This window comes from Oncorhynchus kisutch, linkage group LG2 (genome assembly GCF_002021735.2).
Source record: "Oncorhynchus kisutch isolate 150728-3 linkage group LG2, Okis_V2, whole genome shotgun sequence".
Classification (NCBI taxonomy): domain Eukaryota; kingdom Metazoa; phylum Chordata; class Actinopteri; order Salmoniformes; family Salmonidae; genus Oncorhynchus; species Oncorhynchus kisutch.
The window spans coordinates 33,685,468-33,708,327 of record NC_034175.2 but is presented as its reverse complement, the minus strand read 5'-3'; the positions used below and the strand labels follow the sequence as shown (position 1 = coordinate 33,708,327).

At 41.0% G+C, this 22,860-nt stretch overlaps 1 protein-coding gene across 1 annotated transcript in view; it reads left to right on the top strand.

Moving 5' to 3' along the window:
- LOC109865357 (glypican-4-like) overlaps positions 1-22,860 on the top strand; it is a 96,896-nt gene that overhangs the window by 50,485 nt on the left and 23,551 nt on the right. The window contains exon 2 of the mRNA XM_020453466.2: positions 6,230-6,388. Coding sequence (XP_020309055.1) covers positions 6,230-6,388 — 159 coding nt within the window. The remainder of the gene's footprint in view (positions 1-6,229; positions 6,389-22,860) is intronic.

Genomic DNA, 22,860 nt, shown 5'->3' with positions numbered 1-22,860 from the left:
ACAAGAGTGGTGGTCCATGTTAAGTCCTCGGTGATGTGGAAGCCAAGGAACTTAAAACTGCTGACACTACTGGAGTCCCATTGATGTGGATCGGGGCTATCTCTGCTGATCACGTCTGCCAATCGAGAGAGAGAGATCTCCGTCTGAAAAAACAGCTATCAGATAGTCTTTTTTATAAAAGAAATTATCCAAATATTTAGTTATTGAAACATGTCATCAATGCAAGCTGTAAAATTACTCCCAACTTAGAATGCAGCAACCTTAGTTAGCTAGCTAGTTACAACAAGTAGATCTGTTGCTAACTAACAGGAGCACATGGCCTTATCACTAGCTACCATGTCATTCCGGGACAAGGAGCATTTTAGCTATCAGTTTATTAATAATTGAATACTAAACAAATCTATAGGACAAGCAGTGTAAAGCTAATAGAATCAAGGCAGGTTCCATTCATTTAATTTATACTGACAAATAACAAATGCCACGTTATTCCTGTGAGTAGTTGGAGTAGGATTACCGCAGAGCACCCTGACTGTCAGGGTGTTCATTTCCTAGCTCACAAACTACATTCCTTTGCTGTGATTTATTTTATTAATTCTTGTCACTCACTTTTGCCTCACATAATCTATTCTGCTCTTCTGTGTCCTGCTCCCAGAGATCAACCAAGTGCTGTTCACCAGGCATGGGCTGATTCACTCACCTGTGAGGAGATCCACCATTGAGACATTGGGACAACAAACAGTGGGGCAAAAAAGTATTTAGTCAGCCACCAATTGTGCAAGTTCTCCCACTTAACATTTTTCATCATAGGTAGACTTCAACTATGACAGACAAAATGAGAAAAGAAAATCACATTGTAGGATTTTTAATGAATTTATTTGCAAATTATGGTGGAAAATAAGTATTCGGTCACCTACAAACAAGCAAGATTTCTGGCTCTCACAGACCTGTAACTTCTTCTTTAAGAGGCTCCTCTGTCCTCCACTTGTTACCTGTATTAATGGCACCTGTTTGAACTTGTTATCAGTATAAAAGACACATGTCCACAACCTCAAACAGTCATACTCCAAACTCCACTCTGGCCAAGACCAAAGAGCTGCCAAAGGACGCCAGAAACAAAATTGTAGACCTGCACGAGGCTGGGAAGACTGAATCTGCAATAGGTAAGCAGCTTGGTTTGAAGAAATCAACTGTGGGAGCAATTATTAGGAAATGGAAGACATACAAGACCACTGATAATCTCCCTCGATCTGGGGCTCCATGCAAGATCTCACCCCGTGGGGTCAAATTGACCAAATACTTATTTTCCACCATAATTTGCAAATAAATTCATTAAAAATCCTACAATGTGATTTTCAGGATTTTTTTTTCCTCATTTTGTCTGTCATAGGTTAAGTGTACCTATGATGAAAATTACAGGCCTCATCGTTTTAAATGGAAGAACTTGCACAATTGGTGGCTGACTAAATACTTTTTTGCCCCACTGTATGCATTTGTCTGCTGTATTTTCTTTGGGGAGTTTGTCTTACACAGTCTATTGCATTTTAAAGTTGAACACCCACTACAGATACATGCTTTTTTGAGCATCTTTATTAATTCTCTCACTTTAGTCTCCCTTGATCTATACACTAAGTCCTAGAATTCTCGTTTCTGGACCACACAAGCTTCTAAATTGCATTCTGCATAGATGGTAAAGCTCTCATTTCTGGACTGCAACATTGTAAGATTATTCCCTCAATAGCTCTTGATATTCAGTGAGCGTCAAAAGTATTGGGACAGAGACCATTTTCTTTTGGTTTTGGCTCTGTACCACAGCACATTGGATTTGAAATGGTACAATGACTGAGGTTAAAGTGCATCCTGTCAGTTTTAATTTAACGGTATTTTCATCCATATCTATTTAAGTTTATTTTTTATTTTTTTCAACACTTTTTGTACAAAGTCTCCCCAAAAGTATTGGGACAAATTCACATATGTGTATTAAAGTAGTCTTTTAATTTATTATTTGGTCCCATATTCCTAGCACACAATAATTACATCAAGCTTTTGGATGTAAGTTGTTGGATGCGTTTTCTGTTTGTTTGTTTGTTTGTCTCAGATTATTTTGTGCCCAATAGAAATGAATGGTAACTATTTTATTGTGTAATTTTGGAGTCACTTTTATTGTCAATAAGAATATATTTTTCTAAACACAATGTGGATGCTACCATGATTGCGGATATTCCTGAATGAATCGTGAATAATGATGAGAGAGGAAGTTAGACGCACAACATGAGCGTGACTAACAATCAATGGCCCCCCCACGGTCTGTAATTCGACAATGACTACTACAAGTTCAGATAGGCAAGCAGCCAGCTAACTTAACAATAAATAAATAAAATGGCTGACATGGGCTAATTGAGTGACTGACATAACAAAATAAAAACAAACAAATTTCCAAATTGCACCTTGTGTATTGTACTATTCTAACTATTAACAATAAGTTGAGACAGCCCAGACGGGAAGGGCCAGAGTCGCTGACTGAGCGAGCGGAGCACTGTTGGGGACAACCCAAACATGCCATTGGGAGCCTGGGCGGAGTGAAAGAACCCCTGTGTTGTTCCCAAATTCCAACAGCCACCTTTAAAAAGGAAACGTTATTACAGCTGCGACTTCGCATTCAGCCTCTTCGCCTCTCCTACCCACCGTGCTGCAGCACCACTCCAACCCCTGTGATAATTTGAGGTTGAGTCCACTTTGACCACTCTTTGTCAAACTTGTCAATTGTTCTGTACAGCAGAACAGAGGGCTTGGTTTGATTTCGAATGATTCCGTGGGTTAGAAGAGAAGCGAGACTGACGTCTCCAGATGGGATGTCAGCGCTAAGAAATTGCTAAAATTGTCAGGTTAAGCTCGTTTCTGGTGCACACCCAGAAATTTTGTGTGGAGGTGCTGACTAACAGCAAATAAACTATTTTTATAGTCGCACACTCCATATATAAACTCTCAGTCATTTATTGGGCAAAACACCAATGTTTTGGCATCACTGTGCCTTCTTCAGGTGGAAGTTTATAGGTTAAGTTCGTTTAACATCCGCACTCAAACTTCTCTCCCCGGCTCAAGCCTGTCTTTATTAGTCCACCCCACCGCCTGTCAGTGTGTGTGTGTCTATTACTCCCAAATGAGCAACATCTGCAGAAGCTCGCCATATAACGTTTGGACTGATGGTTGCTATCAGACGTCACGTTGAGGAGAATAAATAACTCGCATTAAATTAAACTTTTTTCTTTTTTTTGGATAGATTGTTTTCCAGGGTAAACTTCTTGAGTTACCCTTCTGTACCTACGGACAAAAGGAACACCTATGTGAGAATGCTGTTAATTGACTACAGCTTAACGTTCAACACCATAGTGCCCACGAAGCTCATCACTAAGCTAAGGACCCTGGGATTAAACCCTCTACAACTGGATCCTGGACTTCCTGACGGGCCGCCCCCAGGTGGTAAGAGTAGGTAACAACACGTCTGCCACGCTGATCCTTAACACCAGGGCCCCTCAGTGGTGTGTACTTAGTCCCCTCCTGTATCCCTGTTCACCCACGACTGCATGGTCAAACACCATCATTAAGTTTGCTGATGACACAACAGTGGTAGGCCTGATCACCGACAACGATGAGACAGCCTATAGGGAGGAGGTCAGAGAACTGGTAGTGTGGTGCCAGGACAACAACCTCTCCCTCAATGTGAGCAAGACAAAGGAGCTGATCGTGGACTACAGGAAAAGGCGGGCCAAACAGGACCCAATTAACATTGGCAGGGCTGTAGTGGAGCGGGTCGAGAGTTTTAAGTTCCTTTGTGTCCACATCACCAATGAACTATCATGGTCCAAACATACCAAGACAGTCGAGAAGAGGGCACGACAAAACCTAATGCATCACCGCCTGGTATGGCATCTGCTCGGCATCTGACCGTAAGGCACTACAGAGGGTAGTGCGAACGGCCCAGTACATAACCAAGCTCCCTGCCATCCAGGACCTATACAATAGGTGGTGTCAGAGGAAAGCCCATAAAAGTCTTTGACTCCAGTCACCCAAGTTATAGACAGTTTTCTCTGCTACCACACGGTAAGCGGTACCGGAGTGCAAAGTCTAGGAAGCTCCTCAACAGCTTCTACCCCCAAGCCATAAGGCTTCTGAACAATTTAATATAATCGCCACCGGACAATTTACATGGAATCCCCCCTCTCTTTTGTACTGCTACTCGTTGTTTATTATCTATGCATAGTCACTTCACCTACATGTACAAATTACTTCAATTAACCTCTACCCCCACACACTGACTCGGTACCGGTGCCCCCTGTATATAGCCTCGTTATTCTTATTGTGTTACTTTTTATTATTACTTTTTATTTTTGTCTACTTGGTAAATATTTTCTTAACTCTTCTTGAACTGCACTGTTGGTTAAGGGATGGTAAGTAAACATTTCACTGTGAAGTCTACACTTGTTGTATTTGGCGCATGTGACAAATAAAGTTTGATTTTTGTGAATCAGGGAGGCCTGGGACACCATATGTTAAATTCTATTACTGGGCTGCCCGTTTAAGGGAAGTTAGAGAATGGGTTGCTTACTGTGGAGTTAAAATAGAAAAATACATCTATTTCTTGAGCATTGTTCTATATTTTCTGTTGATTCACAAGGCACCTTATTCATTTAAAGATGCGGTAAGTCATGTCATAAGTTAGCAGATTCTTTACATACCAACAACATCTGCAAATTACAATAAAACATTTTAAAGTTCACTTTCTTTCATTTGTCTAGTGCTGAGCGATTAAGTGCTTGAGGTATTAAAAAAGGATTCAATGTTTCACATGAAATGCATTATGTATTGACAAAAAAATGACATGGTAGTCCCACAAAATGTGTAAAAAGTCAAGGGGTGTAAATACTTTCTGAAGGCACTGTAATAAACATTTTGGGACCTTTGTGGACAGAATTCTTACTTTCTCAACTTTTAATTTCCTGGAAACAGAAGTAGGTTTGTTTTTTATATTGTGTAATTATGTGTGGTGTGTGTGAACTTTTTTTTACGGTGGTTAGTGTGGGTTTGTGTGTATCTACAGTCGTGGCCAAAAGTTTTGAGAATGACACAAATTAATTTCCACAAAGTTTGCTGCTTCACTGTCTAGATCATTTCTGTCAGATGTTACTATGGAATACTGAATTATAATTACAAGCATTTCATAAGTGTCAAATACTTTTATTGACAATTACATGAAGTTGATGCAAAGAGTCAATATTTGCAGTGTTGACCCTTCTTTTTCAAGACCCCTGCAATCCGACCTGGCATGCTGTCAGTTAACTTCTGGGCCACATCCTGATGGCAGCCCATTCTTGCAAAATCAATGCTTGGAGTTTGTCAGAATTTGTGAGTTGTTTTTGTTTGTCTACCAGCCTCTTGAGGATTGACCACAAGTTCTCAGTGGGATTAAGGCCTGGGAGGTTCCTAGCCATGGACCCAAAATTTGATGATTTATTCTCCGAGCCACTTGGAGCACCTTGCCATAAGGCAAAAGTTATACCTATCATGCTGGAAAAGGCATTGTTCCTTACCAAACTGTTCCAGGATGGTTGGGAGAAGTTGCTCTCGGAGGATGTGTGAGCCACTCCCTTGGCTGAGAAGCAACCCCACACACGAATGGTCTCGGGATGCTTTACTGTTGGCATGACAATGGACTGATGGTAGCGCTCACCTTGTCTTCTCCGGACAAGCTTTTTTCCAGATGCCCCAAACATTCGGAAAGGGGATTCATCAGAGAAAATTACTTTATCCCAGTCCTCAGCAGTCCAATCCCTGTACCTTTTGCAGAATATCAGTCTGTCCCTTTGAAGTTTACAGTCTGTTATTTGAACTCAATCAGCATGACAGAGGGATCTCCAGCCTTGTCCTCGTCAAATCTCGCATTTGTGTTAACGAGAGAATCACTGACATGTCAGTTGGTCCTTTTGTGGCAGGGCTGAAATGCAGTGGAAATGTTTTGGGGGGGATTAAGTTCAATTGCATGGCAAAGAAGGACTTTGCATTTAATTGCAATTCCATCTGATCACTCTTCATAACATTCTGGTTGCATACGCAAATTGCCATCATACAAACTGAGGCAGCAGACTTTGAAAATTAATATTTGTGTCATTCTCAACTTTTGTCCACAACTGTATAATGTGTAACAGGATTTTCTCTCCCCCGTCTGTGCCTGTAGGAGCCCCCCTAAAGGTGTGTCCTCAGGGCTACTCATGCTGTACCCTGGAGATGGAGGAAAAGCTGAGCCAGCAGAGCCACTCAGACCTGAAGGCCCCCGTCTCCCAGCTCAACTCCAACCTACAGAGCACCTTCAAACAGAGGCACAGCCAATTTGATCGTAAGGGAGAGATCGAGACACATGCCCACACACACACCTACCTTCCTACTGTATCAGTCCATTTATGTCCCACCTGCCTGTGCACTGGCTGCATGCAGCAAAGACACCCAGTCTACCTGTCTGTTGGCAATTCCACCTTTGTGTGTGTGTAAATATCCTGATCGGGTTTCCACTGCCTGCCCTATTGTGGGTGACATGGGAACATGTGACAATGCTGAGTCACTTACGAATGGAAACGGGACAATTTTGTATTTATTATGGATACAAGGTAGCAGCTAATCTTCCTGGGGTCCAGCCAAATTAAGGTAGTTATACAATTTTAAAAACATCACAGTACATTCACAGATTTCACAACAGTGTGCCCTCAGGCCCCTACTCCATCTCTTCCACATATCTACAGTACAGAATCCATGTATACTTCTGTGTGTAAGACTCCCGAGTGGCACAGCGATCTAAGGCACTCAGTGCTAGAGGTGTCATTACAGACCCTGGTTTGATTCCAGACTGTATCACAAGGGTTTAGGGTTTGGCCGGGGTAGGCCGTCATTGTAAATAAAAATGTGTTCTGGTTAAATTAAGGTTAGATGAAAAAAAAAAACATTACAAAAATAAACATCCTCTCACTGTCAACTGCGTTTATTTCCAGAAAACTTAGCTTAACCTGTAAATATTTGGATGAATATAAGATTTAACAACTGAGACATAAACTGAACAAGTTCCACAGACATGTGACTAACAGAAATTGAATAATGTGTCCCTGAACAAAGTGGGGTCAAAATCAAAAGTAACAGTCAGTATCTGGTGTGGCCACCAGCTGCATTAAGTACTGCAGTGCATCTCCTCTTCATGGACTGCACCAGATTTGCCCGTTTTTGTTGTGAGATGTTACCCCACTCTTACACCAAGGCACCTGCAAGTGCATTTCTGGGGGGAATGGCCCTAGCCATCCCCCTCCGATCCAGCAGGTCCCAGACGTGATCAATGGGATTGAGATCCGGGCTCTTCGCTGGCCATGGCAGAACACTGACATTCCTGTCTTGCAGGAAATCATGCACAGAACGAGCAGTATGGCTGGTGGCATTGTCATGCTGGTGGGTCATGTCAGGATGAGCCTGCAGGAAGGGTACCACATGAGGGAGGAGGATGTCTTCCCTGTAACGCACAGCGTTGAGATTGCCTGCAATGACAACAAGCTCAGTCCTTCCAACCTCCAAATCGATTCCGCTTCAGAGTACAGGCCTCGGTGTAATGCTCATTCCTTCGACGATCATCACCCCTGGTGAGAGAAAACCGCAACTCGTCAGTGAAGAGCAGTTTTTGCCTGTCCTGTCTGGTCCAGCGATGGTGGGTTTGTGCCCATAGGTGACGTTGTTGCCGGTGATGTCTGGTGAGGACCTGCCTTTACAACAGGCCTACAAGCCCTCAGTCCAGCCTCTCTCAGCCTATTGCGTACAGTCTGTGCACTGATTGTGCGTTCCTGGTGTAACTCGGGAAGTTGTTGTTGCCACCCTGTACTTGTCCCTCAGGTGTGATGTTCGGATGTAGCGATCCTGTGCAGGTGTTGTTACACGTGGTCTTCCACTGTGAGGGACGATCAGCTGTCTGTCCTGTCTCCCTGTAGTGCTGCCTTAGGCGTCAGTACGGACATTGCAATTTATTGCCACATCTGCAGTCTTCATGCCTCCTTGCAGCATGCCCAAGGCACGTTCACACAGACCAGCAGGGACCCTGGGCATCTTTCTTTTGGTGTTTTTCAGTCAGTAGAAAGGCCTCTTAGTGTCCTATGTTTTCATAACTGTGGCCTTAATTGCCTACCATCTGTAAGCTTTTAGTGTCTTAAAGACCATTCTACAGGTGTATGTTCATTAATTGTTTATGGTTCATTGAACAAGCATGGGAAACAATGTTTAACCTCTCTGGGATATGTGGGACGCGTCCCACCTCGCCAAAAGCCAGGGAAAATGCAGAGCGCCAAATTCAAATAAATTACTATAAAAATCAAACTTTCATTAAATCACACATGCAAGATAGCAAATTAAAGCTACACTTGTTGTGAATCCGGCAAACATGTCAGATTTCAAAAAGGCTTTTCGGCAAAAGGAAACGATGCTATTATCTGAGGATAGCACCTCCGTAATAAAAAAGAGAGAACCCATATTTCAACCCTGCAGGCGCGACTCAAAACGCAGAAATAAAAATATTATTCATGTCTTACCTTTGACGAGCTTCTTTTGTTGGCACTCCAATATGTCCCATAAACATCACAGATGGGCCTTTTTGTTCGATTTAATTCCAACGATATGTATCCAAAATGTCCATTAATTTGGCACGTTTGACCTAGAAAAACACTGGTTCCAACTTGCTCAATGTGACTACGAAATATCTAAAAAGTTACCTGTAATTTTTTCCTAAAATATTTCAAACTACTTTTGTAATACAACTTTAGGTATTTTTTTACGTTAATAATTGATCAAATTTAAGACGGGATGATCTGTGTTCAATACAGGAAGAAAACAAACTGAAGCTAGCTTTCTGGTCACGCGCCTCTATCTAACAGTACACTTCAAGTGACCCTCGTTCAAGATGTCCGTACTTCAATACACAAAGGAATAACCTCAACCAATTTCTAAAGACTGTTGACATCCAGTGGAAGCGATAGGAACTGCAAGAAGGTCCCTTAGAAATCTGGATTCCCAATGAAAACCCATTGAAAAGAGTGACCTAAAAAAATAACATCTGAATGGTTAGTCCTCGGGGTTTCACCTGATAAATAAGTTCTGTTATACTCACAGACATGATTCAAACAGTGTTTTCTATCCACATCTACTAATAATATGCATATCTTATCTTCTGGGGATGAGTAGCAGGCAGTTGAATTTGGGCAAGCATTTCATCCGGACGTGAAAATACTGCCCCGTCACCAAGAAGTTAAACCCTTTACAAGGAAGATCTTTGAAGTTACTTGAATTTTTATGAATTATCTTTCAAAGACAGGGTCCCGAAAAAGGGACGTTTCTTTTTTTGCTGAGTTTATGTATGTGTATTTGTATGCATTCATGTTTAGATAGATATATCTATCACAGAAATATACATATTTATATATACACACATATATATATATATATATATAATGCAGAAATACACATATATATATATATATATATATATACAGTGCCTTGCGAAAGTATTCGGCCCCCTTGAACTTTGTGACCTTTTGCCACATTTCAGGCTTCAAACATAAAGATATAAAACTGTATTTTTTTGTGAAGAATCAACAACAAGTGGGACACAATCATGAAGTGGAACGACATTTATTGGATATTTCAAACTTTTTTAACAAATCAAAAACTTAAAAATTGGGCGTGCAAAATTATTCAGCCCCTTTACTTTCAGTGCAGCAAACTCTCTCCAGAAGTTCAGTGAGGATCTCTGAATGATCCAATGTTGACCTAAATGACCAATGATGATAAATACAATCCACCTGTGTGTAATCAAGTCTAGAATGGTCATAGAAGTCAAAGTCCAGACCTGAATCCAATCGAGAATCTGTGGAAAGAACTGAAAACTGCTGTTCACAAATGCTCTCCATCCAACCTCACTGAGCTCGAGCTGTTTTGCAAGGAGGAATGGGAAAAAATGTCAGTCTCTCGATGTGCAAAACTGATAGAGACATACCCCAAGCGACTTACAGCTGTAATCGCAGCAAAAGGTGGCGCTACAAAGTATTAACTTAAGGGGGATGAATAATTTTGCACGCCCAATTTTTCAGTTTTTGATTTGTTAAAAAAGTAAGAAATATCCAATAAATGTCGTTCCACTTCATGATTGTGTCCCACTTGTTGTTGATTCTTCACAAAAAAATACAGTTTTATATCTATATGTTTGAAGCCTGAAATGTGGCAAAAGGTTGCAAAGTTCAAGGGGGCCGAATACTTTCGCAAGGCACTGTATATATACATATCTATATACATTTATATTTACACATATATATATATGATCCTCATTTTGACATAACATCAAAGTTGGATGAGCCTGTAGTGTGGTTTTCCACTTTAATTTTGTGTGTGACTCCAAATCCAGACCTCCATGGGTTGATAAATTTGATTTCCATTGATAATTTTTGTGTGACTTTGTTGTCAGCACATTCAACTATGTAAAGAAAAAAGTATTTAATAAGAATATTTCATTCAGATCTAGGATATGTTATTTTAGTGTTCCCTTTATTTTTTTGAGCAGTGTATATAACCATCACTCCTGTGTTCCATTGGCACGTTGTGTTAGCTAATTCAAGTTTATCATTTTAAAAGGCTAATTGATCATTCGAAATCCCTTTTGCAATTTTGCTAGCACAGCTGAAAACTGTTGTGCTGAATTAAAAAAGCAATAAAACTGTCCTTCTTTAGACTTGAGTATCTGGAGCATCAGCATTTGTGTGTTTGATTACAGGCTCAAAATGGCCAGAAACAAATACCTTTCTTCTGAAACTCGTCAGTCTATTCTTGTTCTGCGAAGTGAAGGCTTTTCCATACGAGAAATTGCCAAAAAAACTGAAGATCTCATACAACGCTCTGTACTACTCCCTTCACAGAACAGCGCAAACTGGCTCTAACCAGAATAGAAAGAGTGGGAGGCCCCGGTAAACTACTGAGCAAGAGGACAAGTACATTAAAGTGTCTAGTTTGAGAAACGGATGCCTCAAGTCCTCAACTGGCAGCTCCATTAAATAGTACTCGCAAAACACCAGTCTCAACATCAATAGTGAAGAGGTGACTCCAGGATGCTGGCCTTGTAGACAGAGTTGCAAAAAAGAAGCCATATCTCAGACTGGCCAATAAAAGTTAAATATTTCAATGGGCAAAAGAACACAGATACTGGACAGAGGAACTCATGGAGTCTATTTAGTTAGGCATTGCCCACATTTATTTTGACATATTCTAGAATGTCAAAATTGTGTGAATGTCAATGCATAATGCCATTTGAGTAGAGCTATATAAAAATTTAAAAAACTTAAGGTGGAAATGCATACTTTATTGCATACATTTAGAGTTTTTTTTCTATAGGAGATTACAACAATTAAATATAAAATGTAGGTCCTTAAATTAATGTGCTTGAAAAGTAATTGAAAGTACATTCATTTGATTTGTCAATGTCTGTATGATCCCTGTGTAGGCTACTTGCTCAGCCCGCAAATGAAAGATAAAATCACCTTCTATTGAAGTTATGCACGCATCATTCGCTTTCCTTACAGATCTTGACCCAGGGCCAGTATTCTAATTTTTTTCGCCAGTAGCTTTCAGTTGGTATTGGTCCGATGTGCCACTGGAAAATGTACCTGAATGTCGAGCCCTGCTGTGCAGTGCGCATAGGGCCTATATGTCTACCACTTTCTGTAGCCATTAGCGATGCTAATAATAGCCTAATCGTTTTCAGGTATATGGAAAGGCAATTGAAAGGTATCTACAAAATAGCCTATGCCTACCTGGCATAATCTTTATTATTTGCTTCAATCCAGTTGCCATTTGTTTTGATAACTCCATCACAAGTGTGCTACAGAAAAAAACGCTTGCCAAACACAACTGTCTAGTTGGTACACACCTGATTTTTCACAGTCCTTAAAAATTGTGTATTTTAATCATTGTTGTGGACCCAGAACATCCAATTTAGTTTGTTTCTATTAAAAATGTGTTTTTGAGCAGAAACTTGAAAATACTGGGGGAAGTCAGCCCTCCCTGTTCCTTTATTTATTTTGTTTGGTATCGTTTAGGTATCAATGCTTTATTTATTTTCTTTGCAGAAATATGTGACTCAACACCTGGATTCGGTCTTAGTTGGCAAAATGTGAAATTGTGTTTTTTACATTGGATAAAAGTAGAGACTCAGAGCTACAAATTGGTATGTCATACACTGCATTTGAGGAACAATGGGAATGTAATTCTGCTTTGAAAGTAAACTCACTTTTGAGAAAAAAAGGCCTTTGAATGTTTTGGTGTCTAGTGAAGAGCTCTTTGTCTACTCCGTTTCAGCATCGTTAACACTAGGGATGCACGATATATTGGTGAAAATATTGGAATCGGACAATATTATATAAAAATGTCTACAGTTTGCATACCTACAGTCTGCATACCTACAGTTGAAGTCAGAAGTTTTGGCAAGTCGGTTAGGGCATCTACTTTGTGCATGACACAAGTCATTTTTCCAACAATTGTTTACAGACAGATTATTTCACTTATAATTCTCTGTATCACAATTCCAGTGGGTCAGAAGTTCACATACACTAAGTGGACTGTGCCTTTAAACAGTTTGGAAAATTCCAGAAAATTATGTCATGGCTTTAGAAGCTTCTGAGAGGCTAAGTGACATCATTTGAGTCAATTGGGGGTATACCTGTGGATGTATTTCAAGGCCTACCTTCAAACTCAGTGGCTCTTTGTTTGACATCATGGGAAAATCAAAATATATCAGCCAAGACCTCAGAAATAAATTGTAGACCTCCACAAGTGTGGGTCATCCTTGGAAGCAATTTCCAAACACCTGAATGTACCACGTTCATCTGTACAAACAATAGTACGCAAGTATAAACACCATGGGACCACACAGCCATCATACCGCTCAGGAAGGTGATGTGTTCTGTCTCCTACAGATGAACATACTTTGGTGCAAAAAGTGCAAATCAATCCCAGAACAACAGCGAAGGACATTGTGAAGATGCTGGAGGAAACGGGTACAAACTTATCTATATCCACAGTAAAACGAGGCCTATATCGACAACCTGAATGGCCGCTCAGCAAGGAAGAAGCCACTGCTTCAAAACCAGACTACGGTTTGCAACTGCACATGGGGACAAAGATCGTACTTTTAGGAGAAATGTCCTCTGGTCTGATGAAACAAAAATATAACTGTTTGGCCATAATGACCATCGTTATGTTTGGAGGAAAAAGGGGGAGGCTTGCAAGCCGAAGAACACCATCCCGACTGTGAAGCACAGGGGTGACAGCATCATGTTCTGGGGGAGCGTTGCTGCAGAAGGGACTGGTGCACTTCACAAAATAGATGGTATCATGAGGTGGGAAAATTATGTGGATATATTGGAAGCAACATCTCAAGACATCATTCAGGAAGTTAAAGCTAGGTTGCAAATGGGTGTTCCAAATGGACATTGACCCCAAGCATACTTCCAAAGTTGTGGTAAAATGGCTTAAGGATAACAAAGTCAAGGTATTGGAGTGGCCATCACAAAGCCCTGACCTCAATACCATAGAAAATGTATGGGAACCTGACTCAGTTACACCAGCTCTGTCAGGAGGAATGGGCCAAAATGCACCCAAAATGCACCCAGCTTTGGGAAGCTTGTGGAAGACTACCCAAAACGCTTGACCCAAGTTCAACAATTTGAAGGCAATGCTACCAAATTCGAATTGAGTGTATGTGAACTTCTGACCCACTGGGAATGTGATGAAAGAATTAAATAATATTGAGAATAATAAATAAATTATTCTCTGTACTGTTATTCTGATCTTTCACATTCTTAAAATAAATTGGTGATCCTAACTGACTTAAGACAGGGAATATTTACTAGGATTAAATGTCAGGAATTGTGAAGATTGTGAGTTTAAATGTATTTGGCTGAGGTGTATATAAACTTCCGGCTTCAACTGTATATAATGTATATAATGACGTAATGACGCCACGTAACAACACAGCATTCCTAACCTAGCCCACAATGTCTGTGTGGGTAGAGCAGGCATGTCACGTATTCATTTGAAAGATGAAGAACATTTCAGCGAGACTACTGAAATGCGAAATCCATTAACACCAAGATAATAGAATTCATTGCCCTTGACAATCAACTGTTCTCTGTATGGTCTATCACCGGTACACACTACCAGGTGCGCTATTTTTCAGATGTTCCCTTACCGGAGTTATACAGTAATGGCGTCACTGCTATTAGCTTCATGACATACTATGGAATGCCGTTTGGGTCTTTGCGTGTCAAAAAACACACACTTCAATTAACACTATTTGACAATAACACTATTTGACATGTTAAATAAGCTTTTAATTTGACACGTCAAATAACAGTTCTATTATAGAATGTTGTGTGTTCTGAATTTGCACGTGCAAGCCAAGAGCCACCACTACTATCAGTAGCACTGTCAGAGCTGTACAAACAAGTCTGCAAACACCGGCCACGCATTATTTGTTCGACCGCAACTTCTGGGGTAGCACCAAAACAACCAGCCTGAGAACAATGACCAGTACAAACTGCAGTCATTTCCATTATTCTTAGCAATGATTTAGGCATCCTTCTGAGAAAGTATTAGCTCGGGTTGCAATTTGTTGTTCGCCTATTTTTAATTGAACTTCAGTTCATGAAAATAGATAGCTCGCCATCTACTTAACCCTGTTGTCCAAAGCTAACGTTATAAGCAGCCATCTAGCTTCATCTGGCTAGTGAGGCTCAACCGGACCGGGTTATGTTTTGTGAAGCTAGCCACAATAAGGATTAGGCACAATAGTGGAATTTGCAGTTTACCTCTTTGAAAGTGATGCAGAAGGTTACAATTGGTGGAATCACGCCACATTTAAACTACATAATGTTAAACAAGGTTGGAATGTGAAGCAATGAAATGGGGTATCAGTCTACTTGGTGACACCCACAGAACTGTGAAGAGTTTACGCAAATATTAGCATTGTAGCTCTTATTCGGTGACTGTGACCGTGTGAAATCACCTCCCCAGTCAGCCTACTGTGTGTATTTACATTCATATTGCACCGTAAAGGATTGGGGATCAATGCAATGGGGTATCAGTCTACTCAATACACAAGCTATTGTCTCCTCAGAGTTATCACACATCATAACATCCACTCAGTATTGTTTTTCCTCGGGAATAGTGTTCAATACACACAGGTTGATAAATGTGGCTCAATTCACAGTTGTTTCAGAGTCCCGCAATAAGCGCTACGACGCTAATGTTCTCTGGGTTTCACTGAGTACACTGATACCCCATGTCATTGATTCACAAGTTAAATAAGTATACCCTCAATGATGAAATTGTGAAGTATTATACCTCCAGTGTGATTTAACAGATTTGTCAATTTTCTAAATTTGTTTTTTGTTGATTTTATATAACAACATTCCAACCTCGTTTAGCGTGATCTATTCAATTATGGCATAATTATACTATTTGTATTCATTTGCATTACTGTCATTGACATACTTTTAATTTGAAGGCTAACTTGAAAGTCCACTTTTGTGGCTTATCCTTATTGTGGCTAGCTTCACATAGATGTGTCCGACCACCATTAATCAAATAAGAACTGTCTTATAAATTAGGCTTATTTTAGATGGCTCCCAGCTATATAGTTATCTAAATAGGTTGTCGTTTTGCTATGTTTTTGGGGAAGAGCATTGTTTGCATCCATGAGCTAGCTAGCTTTTTTTATGACAAGCACTGTAGGTGTGCGTGACAACTTTACCAGCATCATAGCATACGTATCAATGAATCGATGTGACATATGAAATACGAGTGATAGTGTAATCAATGTGTAATAAAATAACTACGTCAACAATTAATGAACGCTTTCGATAATTATGTGACGTGCAGTCATATTTAGGTCCTGATTAGTCAACAAGCTTATTTGACACGTCAAATAGTGTTATTTGATGTGTATCTTTTTTGACACGCAAAGACCCAAACGGCGTTCCATAGAAATCCTGGTTGAGAATGACTGAACAAATGAACAACGAAACAGCACAGCAAGTAAGTGAAAGAAATACGTTTTGATTATGTTTTACTGGTAATGGAGACATACGTACATGCCAACAAAGTAACTTTTTGGTCAGTGTGTGTGTGTAACCTTTATTTAACTAGGCAAGTCATGTAAGAACAAATTCTTATTTATGACGGCCTACTCCAGCCAAACCCGGACTACGCTGGGCCAATTGTGCGCCGCCCTATGGGATTCCCAATCACGGCCGGATGTGATACAGCCTGGATTCGAACCAGGGACTGTAGTGATGCCTCTTGCACTGAGATGCAGTGCCTTAGACCGCTGTGTCCTTGTGTTAACTATTTAACTGTACTAGAATGCTTAAAAGGCCGCAAAAATGTTAAATATCGGTTATAGTTTTTTTTGGGCAAGGAAAATATCGGATATCGGTATTGGCCAAAAATGTCATATCAGTAGTTCACACCCTCTTAGGCTTTAGCCCCACCCATCTTGTTTCGCTCTCGGAGTGCAGACTTGACGCTCTGGCCAATGATTTGTTTACCTCTTGATAACATGAAAACAGCCTAACCAGCTCTGCTGTGGCAACAATTTCATTACGCTGTTTTGCAGACGTTTACTGACACCAGACATATTCAACCAGTGTTGAACACACATTATGTAATGTTAGCTAACGAGCCAGCTAGCTAGCGTTATAGCTAGTTAACCTTTCTGGCGCAGGCGTTCCGCTAGCGACCCACCTCGACAATGTCCGGTGAAATTGCAGAGCGCCAAATTCAAAATAAAATAAAAGCAATTTCAAACATTCATGATAATACAAGTGTCATACATTATTCTTTAGCTTAGAATCTTGGCAATCTAACCGCATCGTCAGATTTCAAAAAGGCTTTATGGCGAAAGCACAACATTCGATTATCTGAGGTCAGCGCCCCACAACAGCATATTATCCAAACAAGCACAGGCGTTACAAAATCCCATATAGTAACAAAATAAGTCATTTACCTTTTGAAGATCTTCCTCTGACCACAATCACACGAGTCCCAGGAACAATTGAATAATGTTGTTTTTGTTCGATAAATTCCTTATTTATATCCCAAATAGTCCGTTTAGTAGACGTCATTGAGTTCAGTAATCCACCCGTTCAGAATACAGACAAAGGAGTTCCAAAAGTTACCAGTAAAATGTGTCTATTTTCAATAGGAAAGGAAAATAACGCAGCTCGCTCCCTCGGTCATGCGTGCAATGAAACTCCCTGAGGATAAACAACTATTCCTCGTTGGTTTTTCAGAATACAAGCCTGAAACATGTATAAAGACTGACATCTAGTGGAAGCCATAGGAACTGCAATTTGGGAGGTGGAAGTCTTTGTTTTCAATATCTTAGCCTTTGAATTGGCTGGCAGGTCAACAGAAAAAAAGATTGAGTTTTTGCCTGCCAAATCACTTATGTTATACTCACAGACATGTTTTCTATCCAATACCACCATGCATATGCATATTCTAACTTCTGGGCCTGAGTAGCAGGTAGTTTACTTTGGGCACCTCAGTTATCCAAACTTCCGAATACTGCCCCCTATCCCTAACAAGTTTTCATCAACAATGAACGAAGTGCCAACAATGCCTAACATTAGGCTCTAACTAGAAAAGCAAACAGCTCTGGGGAAATGAATAATAACGTTCACTAGGGAGCCAACCAGCTAATGTTAGCTAGCTAACGCTGAAACTTTTTGGTTAGCTCCTAGCACTGTGGTGGTGTTGGCACTGTTCATTGTTGTTTAACTGGCTAACATTAGCTGGCTGGCTCATTAGCTAACGTTATGTGACGTGTGTGAACTTACTTTGTTTACCAAACTAGGTTTATTGTTTGCCTACCTAGCTAGCTATGTCTTAAGCTTAAGTGTGCGGTTAGCTAGCTAGTTAATGTTAGCTGGCTGGCTCCCTAGCTGACGTTATTATTTGTATCCCAGAGCCGTTTGCTTTTCTATTTAGAGCCTAATGTTAGCTAGCTAACATTGAACCTGGTTGGTTAGCTCCCAGGACTGTGGCATTGTTGGCACTGTTCATTTGTTGTTTAACTAGATAACGTTAGCTGGCTGGCTCGTTAGCTAACGTTACGTGATGTGTGTACAACAACCGTTGAATATGGCTTTGTCATTAAACGTCTGCAAAAAAGCATAATGAAATTGTTGCCAGCAGAGCTGGTTAGACTGTTTTCATGTTATCTATAGGTAAACAAACCATCAGCCGGAGCCTCAAGTGTGCGCTCTGAACGCTCCGAAAGCGAAACGAGATGGGTGGGGCTAAAGCTTAAGATGGTGTGAACAATGCTGAATGGGTGTAAACAAAAGAGCTCTTCACTAGATACCAAAACATTCAAATGCGTGTTTATCAACATTCAAAGCAGAATTACTTTCCCCATTGTTCCTCAAATGCAGTTTATGATATACCATTTTGTAGCTCTGAGTCTCTACTTTTATCCAATGTAAAATATTATTGCTTTAGAAGACCAAATCCAGGTGGGGAGTCACATATGGCACTTTGAAATCTGCAATAAATTCATTTTGTACTTTATTTTAACACGTTTTGCTGTTTTACTGTTACAGTAAATATATCCAAATCAATGAAAGGGCATGCTAATTTAAAAGATGGCTTGTCATTATTAGCCTGGTTCTTTATGGAATGCAGGCACGTTATGGGACACAGGCCAGGTCATGATCCATTATAATTGTTTGTATATAAAAAATTTAAAAAATGGTGCAACACAATATGTGCCGGTGCCATGAACAGAAAAGGTTGGTGCCATGAACTGAAAAGGTTGGTGCCATGAACTGAAAAGGTTGGTGCCATGAACTGAAAAGGTTGGTGCCATGAACTGAAAAGGTTGGTGCCATCAACTGAAAAGGTTGGTGCCATCAACTGAAAAGGTTGGTGCCATCAACTGAAAAGGTTGGTGCCATCAACTGAAAAGGTTGGTGCCATCAACTGAAAAGGTTGGTGCCATCAACTGAAAAGGTTGGTGTAGAACCCTGCTCTCCCTTTTGTCCTTTGTTATGACTCATTGCTAGCACTCTTTCTCCTCCCTTCATTTGTTGTACTGCTGCCCTTTCGCTCTCGTACGTTCTTTGTCTGGGTGTGCAGGTTGGCTTGTCTTTCAGAATGGTTAGATGTGGGATACCTTTACAAAAGCCATGCTGTGCTATCCTCCACCTGAGCCATTAGACCACTCTCTCACTGGATAGTGACCAGCTCCGGTTGCTCTCTCCCATTATTTCCCCAATTCTCACATTGAGACGACCAGAAGCAGGCTCATTGTATTTACAGTGGCTGAAGGTAATGATGATGTGACAGTGGCTAATGGCTCATCTGTTGCTGGGCACGTTAAATACACAAACATCCTTATGTGTATGCATAGACACACATACACATACTAACGAAATTGGGATCGTTAATAAAAACATCATAAAGGGAAAAATAACAATTAAACAAATAGCTGACGCAACAATGCTGTAACCGGAGCTCTCTCTCGCTCTTTCCCTTCCTCTCGCTCTCTCCCTCCCTCCTTGCTCGCTCTCTCACCCCTCCCACTCTCACGCTCCCTCTCTCATTCTCCTCCCTTTCTCTTTCTCGCACCCTCACCCTTTCCCTAACTCGCTCTCTCGCTCTTCCCCCTCCCTCCCTCCCCACTCCTTCTCTTGATATCTCTTCCCCTCCCTCTCTCCCACGCTCACTTTTTATCCGCTCTCCCTCGTGTTCTCTCTATCCCCTTCCTCCCTCGCGCTCTCTCAATCGCTTGTCCTCTCTCTATTTCCCTCTCTGTGGCTCCCCCTCCCTCCCTCTTTAGCTCTACCTCGCTCACTCGTTCTCTCCCCCTTCCTCTCATTCCTCTCTCACCCTCTCCCCCTGTCGCTCTCTCTCTCCCTCTCCCCTCTCTCTTGATCTATCTCCCCCTCCCTCTCTCTCGCACTCTCTCCCTACTTCTGACTCGTGCTCTCTTCCCTCTGTCTCTCTTGATTTCTCAGTTCAGTTCAATTTCAATTTAAGGGCTTTATTGGCATGGGAAACATGTTTACATTGCCAAAGCAAGTGAAAAAGATAATAAACAAAAGTGAAAAACAATTTTACAGTTCAGTAAACATTACACTCACAAAAGTTCTAAAAATAAAATACATTTCTCACTCGCTCTCGCTCACCCTCTTCCTCCCTTGTGCTATTTTTGTTTTATCTCACTCTCCCTCCCTCTCCCGCTCTCTTTTCTCTCCCCATGCAAAGACTAATTGGCACAAATAGGGTGCAATTACTGCCTGGGCTGGGACATGGATTAGTGGGGTGGAAGGGAAGGTGTGATGTCCAGTTGTCTTTATAGGATGAAGGGGAGGGAGGCTTGCAAAGGGGATTGGTCAGCTCCTCTGTTTAGGTGATGAATTGGGCCCAACATCAGTGTTTCATACTTCAGGGACAGCAGGAGGAACATATGGAAATAGCAACAAAGCAAGTCACTGAGGAATAAGAAAGCCCTACTTCACAGAGGAAGGACAACATTCTTCCAAGCTCTCTTTGTCTAACAAGATTCTTGCTGTCAGGATCTATAGTCAGATTCTCAAACAAACATACACACATATAGGCTAAGTGTCTATACTGCCTCATACGTCCTTAGTGTTTCCCTACACACTATTCTCTCTCTCCTGTAACCTTTCACCTACATTTTCCTTAACCAGTGGCTGAGCAACAGGGATGTTTTTTGATGGAAAACTTTAAGGGAGTGTGTGTAAGCTGCTCCATGGCCTAGCTGATGGCTGACTGCTGGCTGTTGTCATAAACCGTTTTCAATGACGAAGCAAGACGCCTGTGTAATGCTGCTTTCATACTAGAGGCCTTGACTTCAGCCTGAGAAAACCACTCCACTCTAATCGATCTTTAAAAAGTACCAGAAGTTACAACTAGAAGGGAGTTTTGTGCTACCTTGTGGTACTCTATTCCTCAGTAGCAAATACATCTTTGCCAGGGAGAATCTATTGGCTGTGAAGTGGTGGTACTCGGTACTGGTACCCCTTGTATATTGCCAAGTTATTGTTACTCATTGTGTCTTTTAATACATTCTAAACTATATTAATTTGGGGACAGGTCCAAACACATGAAACATTCATGGACATTTAGCTAGCTTGCTTGCTGTTGCTTACTAGCTAGCTAGCTACTTTTTCCTGGGATATAAACATTGGGTTGTTATTTTACCTGAAATGCACAAGTTACTTTTTTTCTGTGTCTTTGTAGAATTTGGACCCATTTTGAGTCACACAAAACTGTGTGTTCTCCACTCCAAAAATTTATCCACAGATAAAAGGGTTAGTTAGTTTCTTGTAATCTCTCCTCCAGTCTAATTCTTCTGTGGACTTTATATGGCAGTTGGCAACCAACTTTGACTGGAGTGTGGACCTCAGTTTATCTTTCAATCACCCATGTGGGTATATGCTCCTAAAAACCAATGAGGAGATGGGAGAGGCGGAACTTGCAGCACATCAAAAATAGAACCAAGTTCTATTTTAACGCCTGGCTACGCAGACGCTCGTTGACACGCGGGAGCAGTTTGGATGAAATTATTGAATAAAATGTATGTGTACATTTATTTTGCAAGGCTGGCGGTGTGGTCAGCATGTTAGTCCACACCTGCTGTTTACGAAGCATGTGACTAATAAAATGTAGATTTGACTTGGCTGCATAGTACGGCTGCATAGAATGGAGGAGGTGTAAGAAGACAACTGATAGGGCCTGTCCTACCCTCTACCAACTCCTACTCCACCTCCCATTTATGTCTTCTTTCAGACTTTAAACTTGTGGCAGAATAACCTTCTTTTGTTTTAATCTCTGTCAATGGAGTGTGGAGCTTGGTGCCCTCTCTCCTGTCTTTGTGTGGGGGTGTGTGGCCATGCTGGGAGGTAAATGGAAGGGCTGTAGTGTTTCTGGTATCCTTGGCGACACAGCAGGGATTTGTAGTAAAAAAAACAAGCTCTCAATTTAAACGGCACCAAGCCACCTCCACCCTGTTTATCTTTTTAGTGTGCCAGAATTGTGGTGGAAGTGACAGCGCCGAATCAAATCACATTTTATTTGTCACGTGCACCGAATACAATAGGTGTAGACCTTACAGTGAAATGCTTACTTACAAGCCTTTAACCAACAATGCAGTTTAGTGATGCACCGATGACATTTTTGTCCGATACGATATCTGATATTTTCCTTGCCAAAAAACCGATACCGATATCCGATATTTAACATTTTAACGACCTTTTAAGCATTCTAGTACAGTTAAATACTTAGACCACTGCGTCCATGTGTGTGTGTTAAGGCATTGCATCTCAGTGCAAGAGACGTCACTGCAGTCCCTGGTTTGAATCCAGGCTGTATCACATCCGGCCGTGATTTGGAGTCCCATAGGGCGGCGCACAATTGGCCCAGCGTCATCTGGGTTTGTCTGGCGTAGGCTGTCATTGTCAATAAGATTTTGTTCTTAACTAACTTGCCTAGTTAAATAAAGGTTATACACACACACAATGAACAAAAAGTTATTTTGTTGGCATTTACATGTCCCCATTACCGGTAAAACATCATCAAAATCTATTTCTTTCACTTACTTGCTGTGCTGTTTCGTTTCATTCTCAACCAGGATTGCTATGGAACGCCGTTTGGGTCTTTGCGTGTCAAGAAAGATACATGTCAAATAACACTTTGATGTGTCAAATAAGTTTGTTG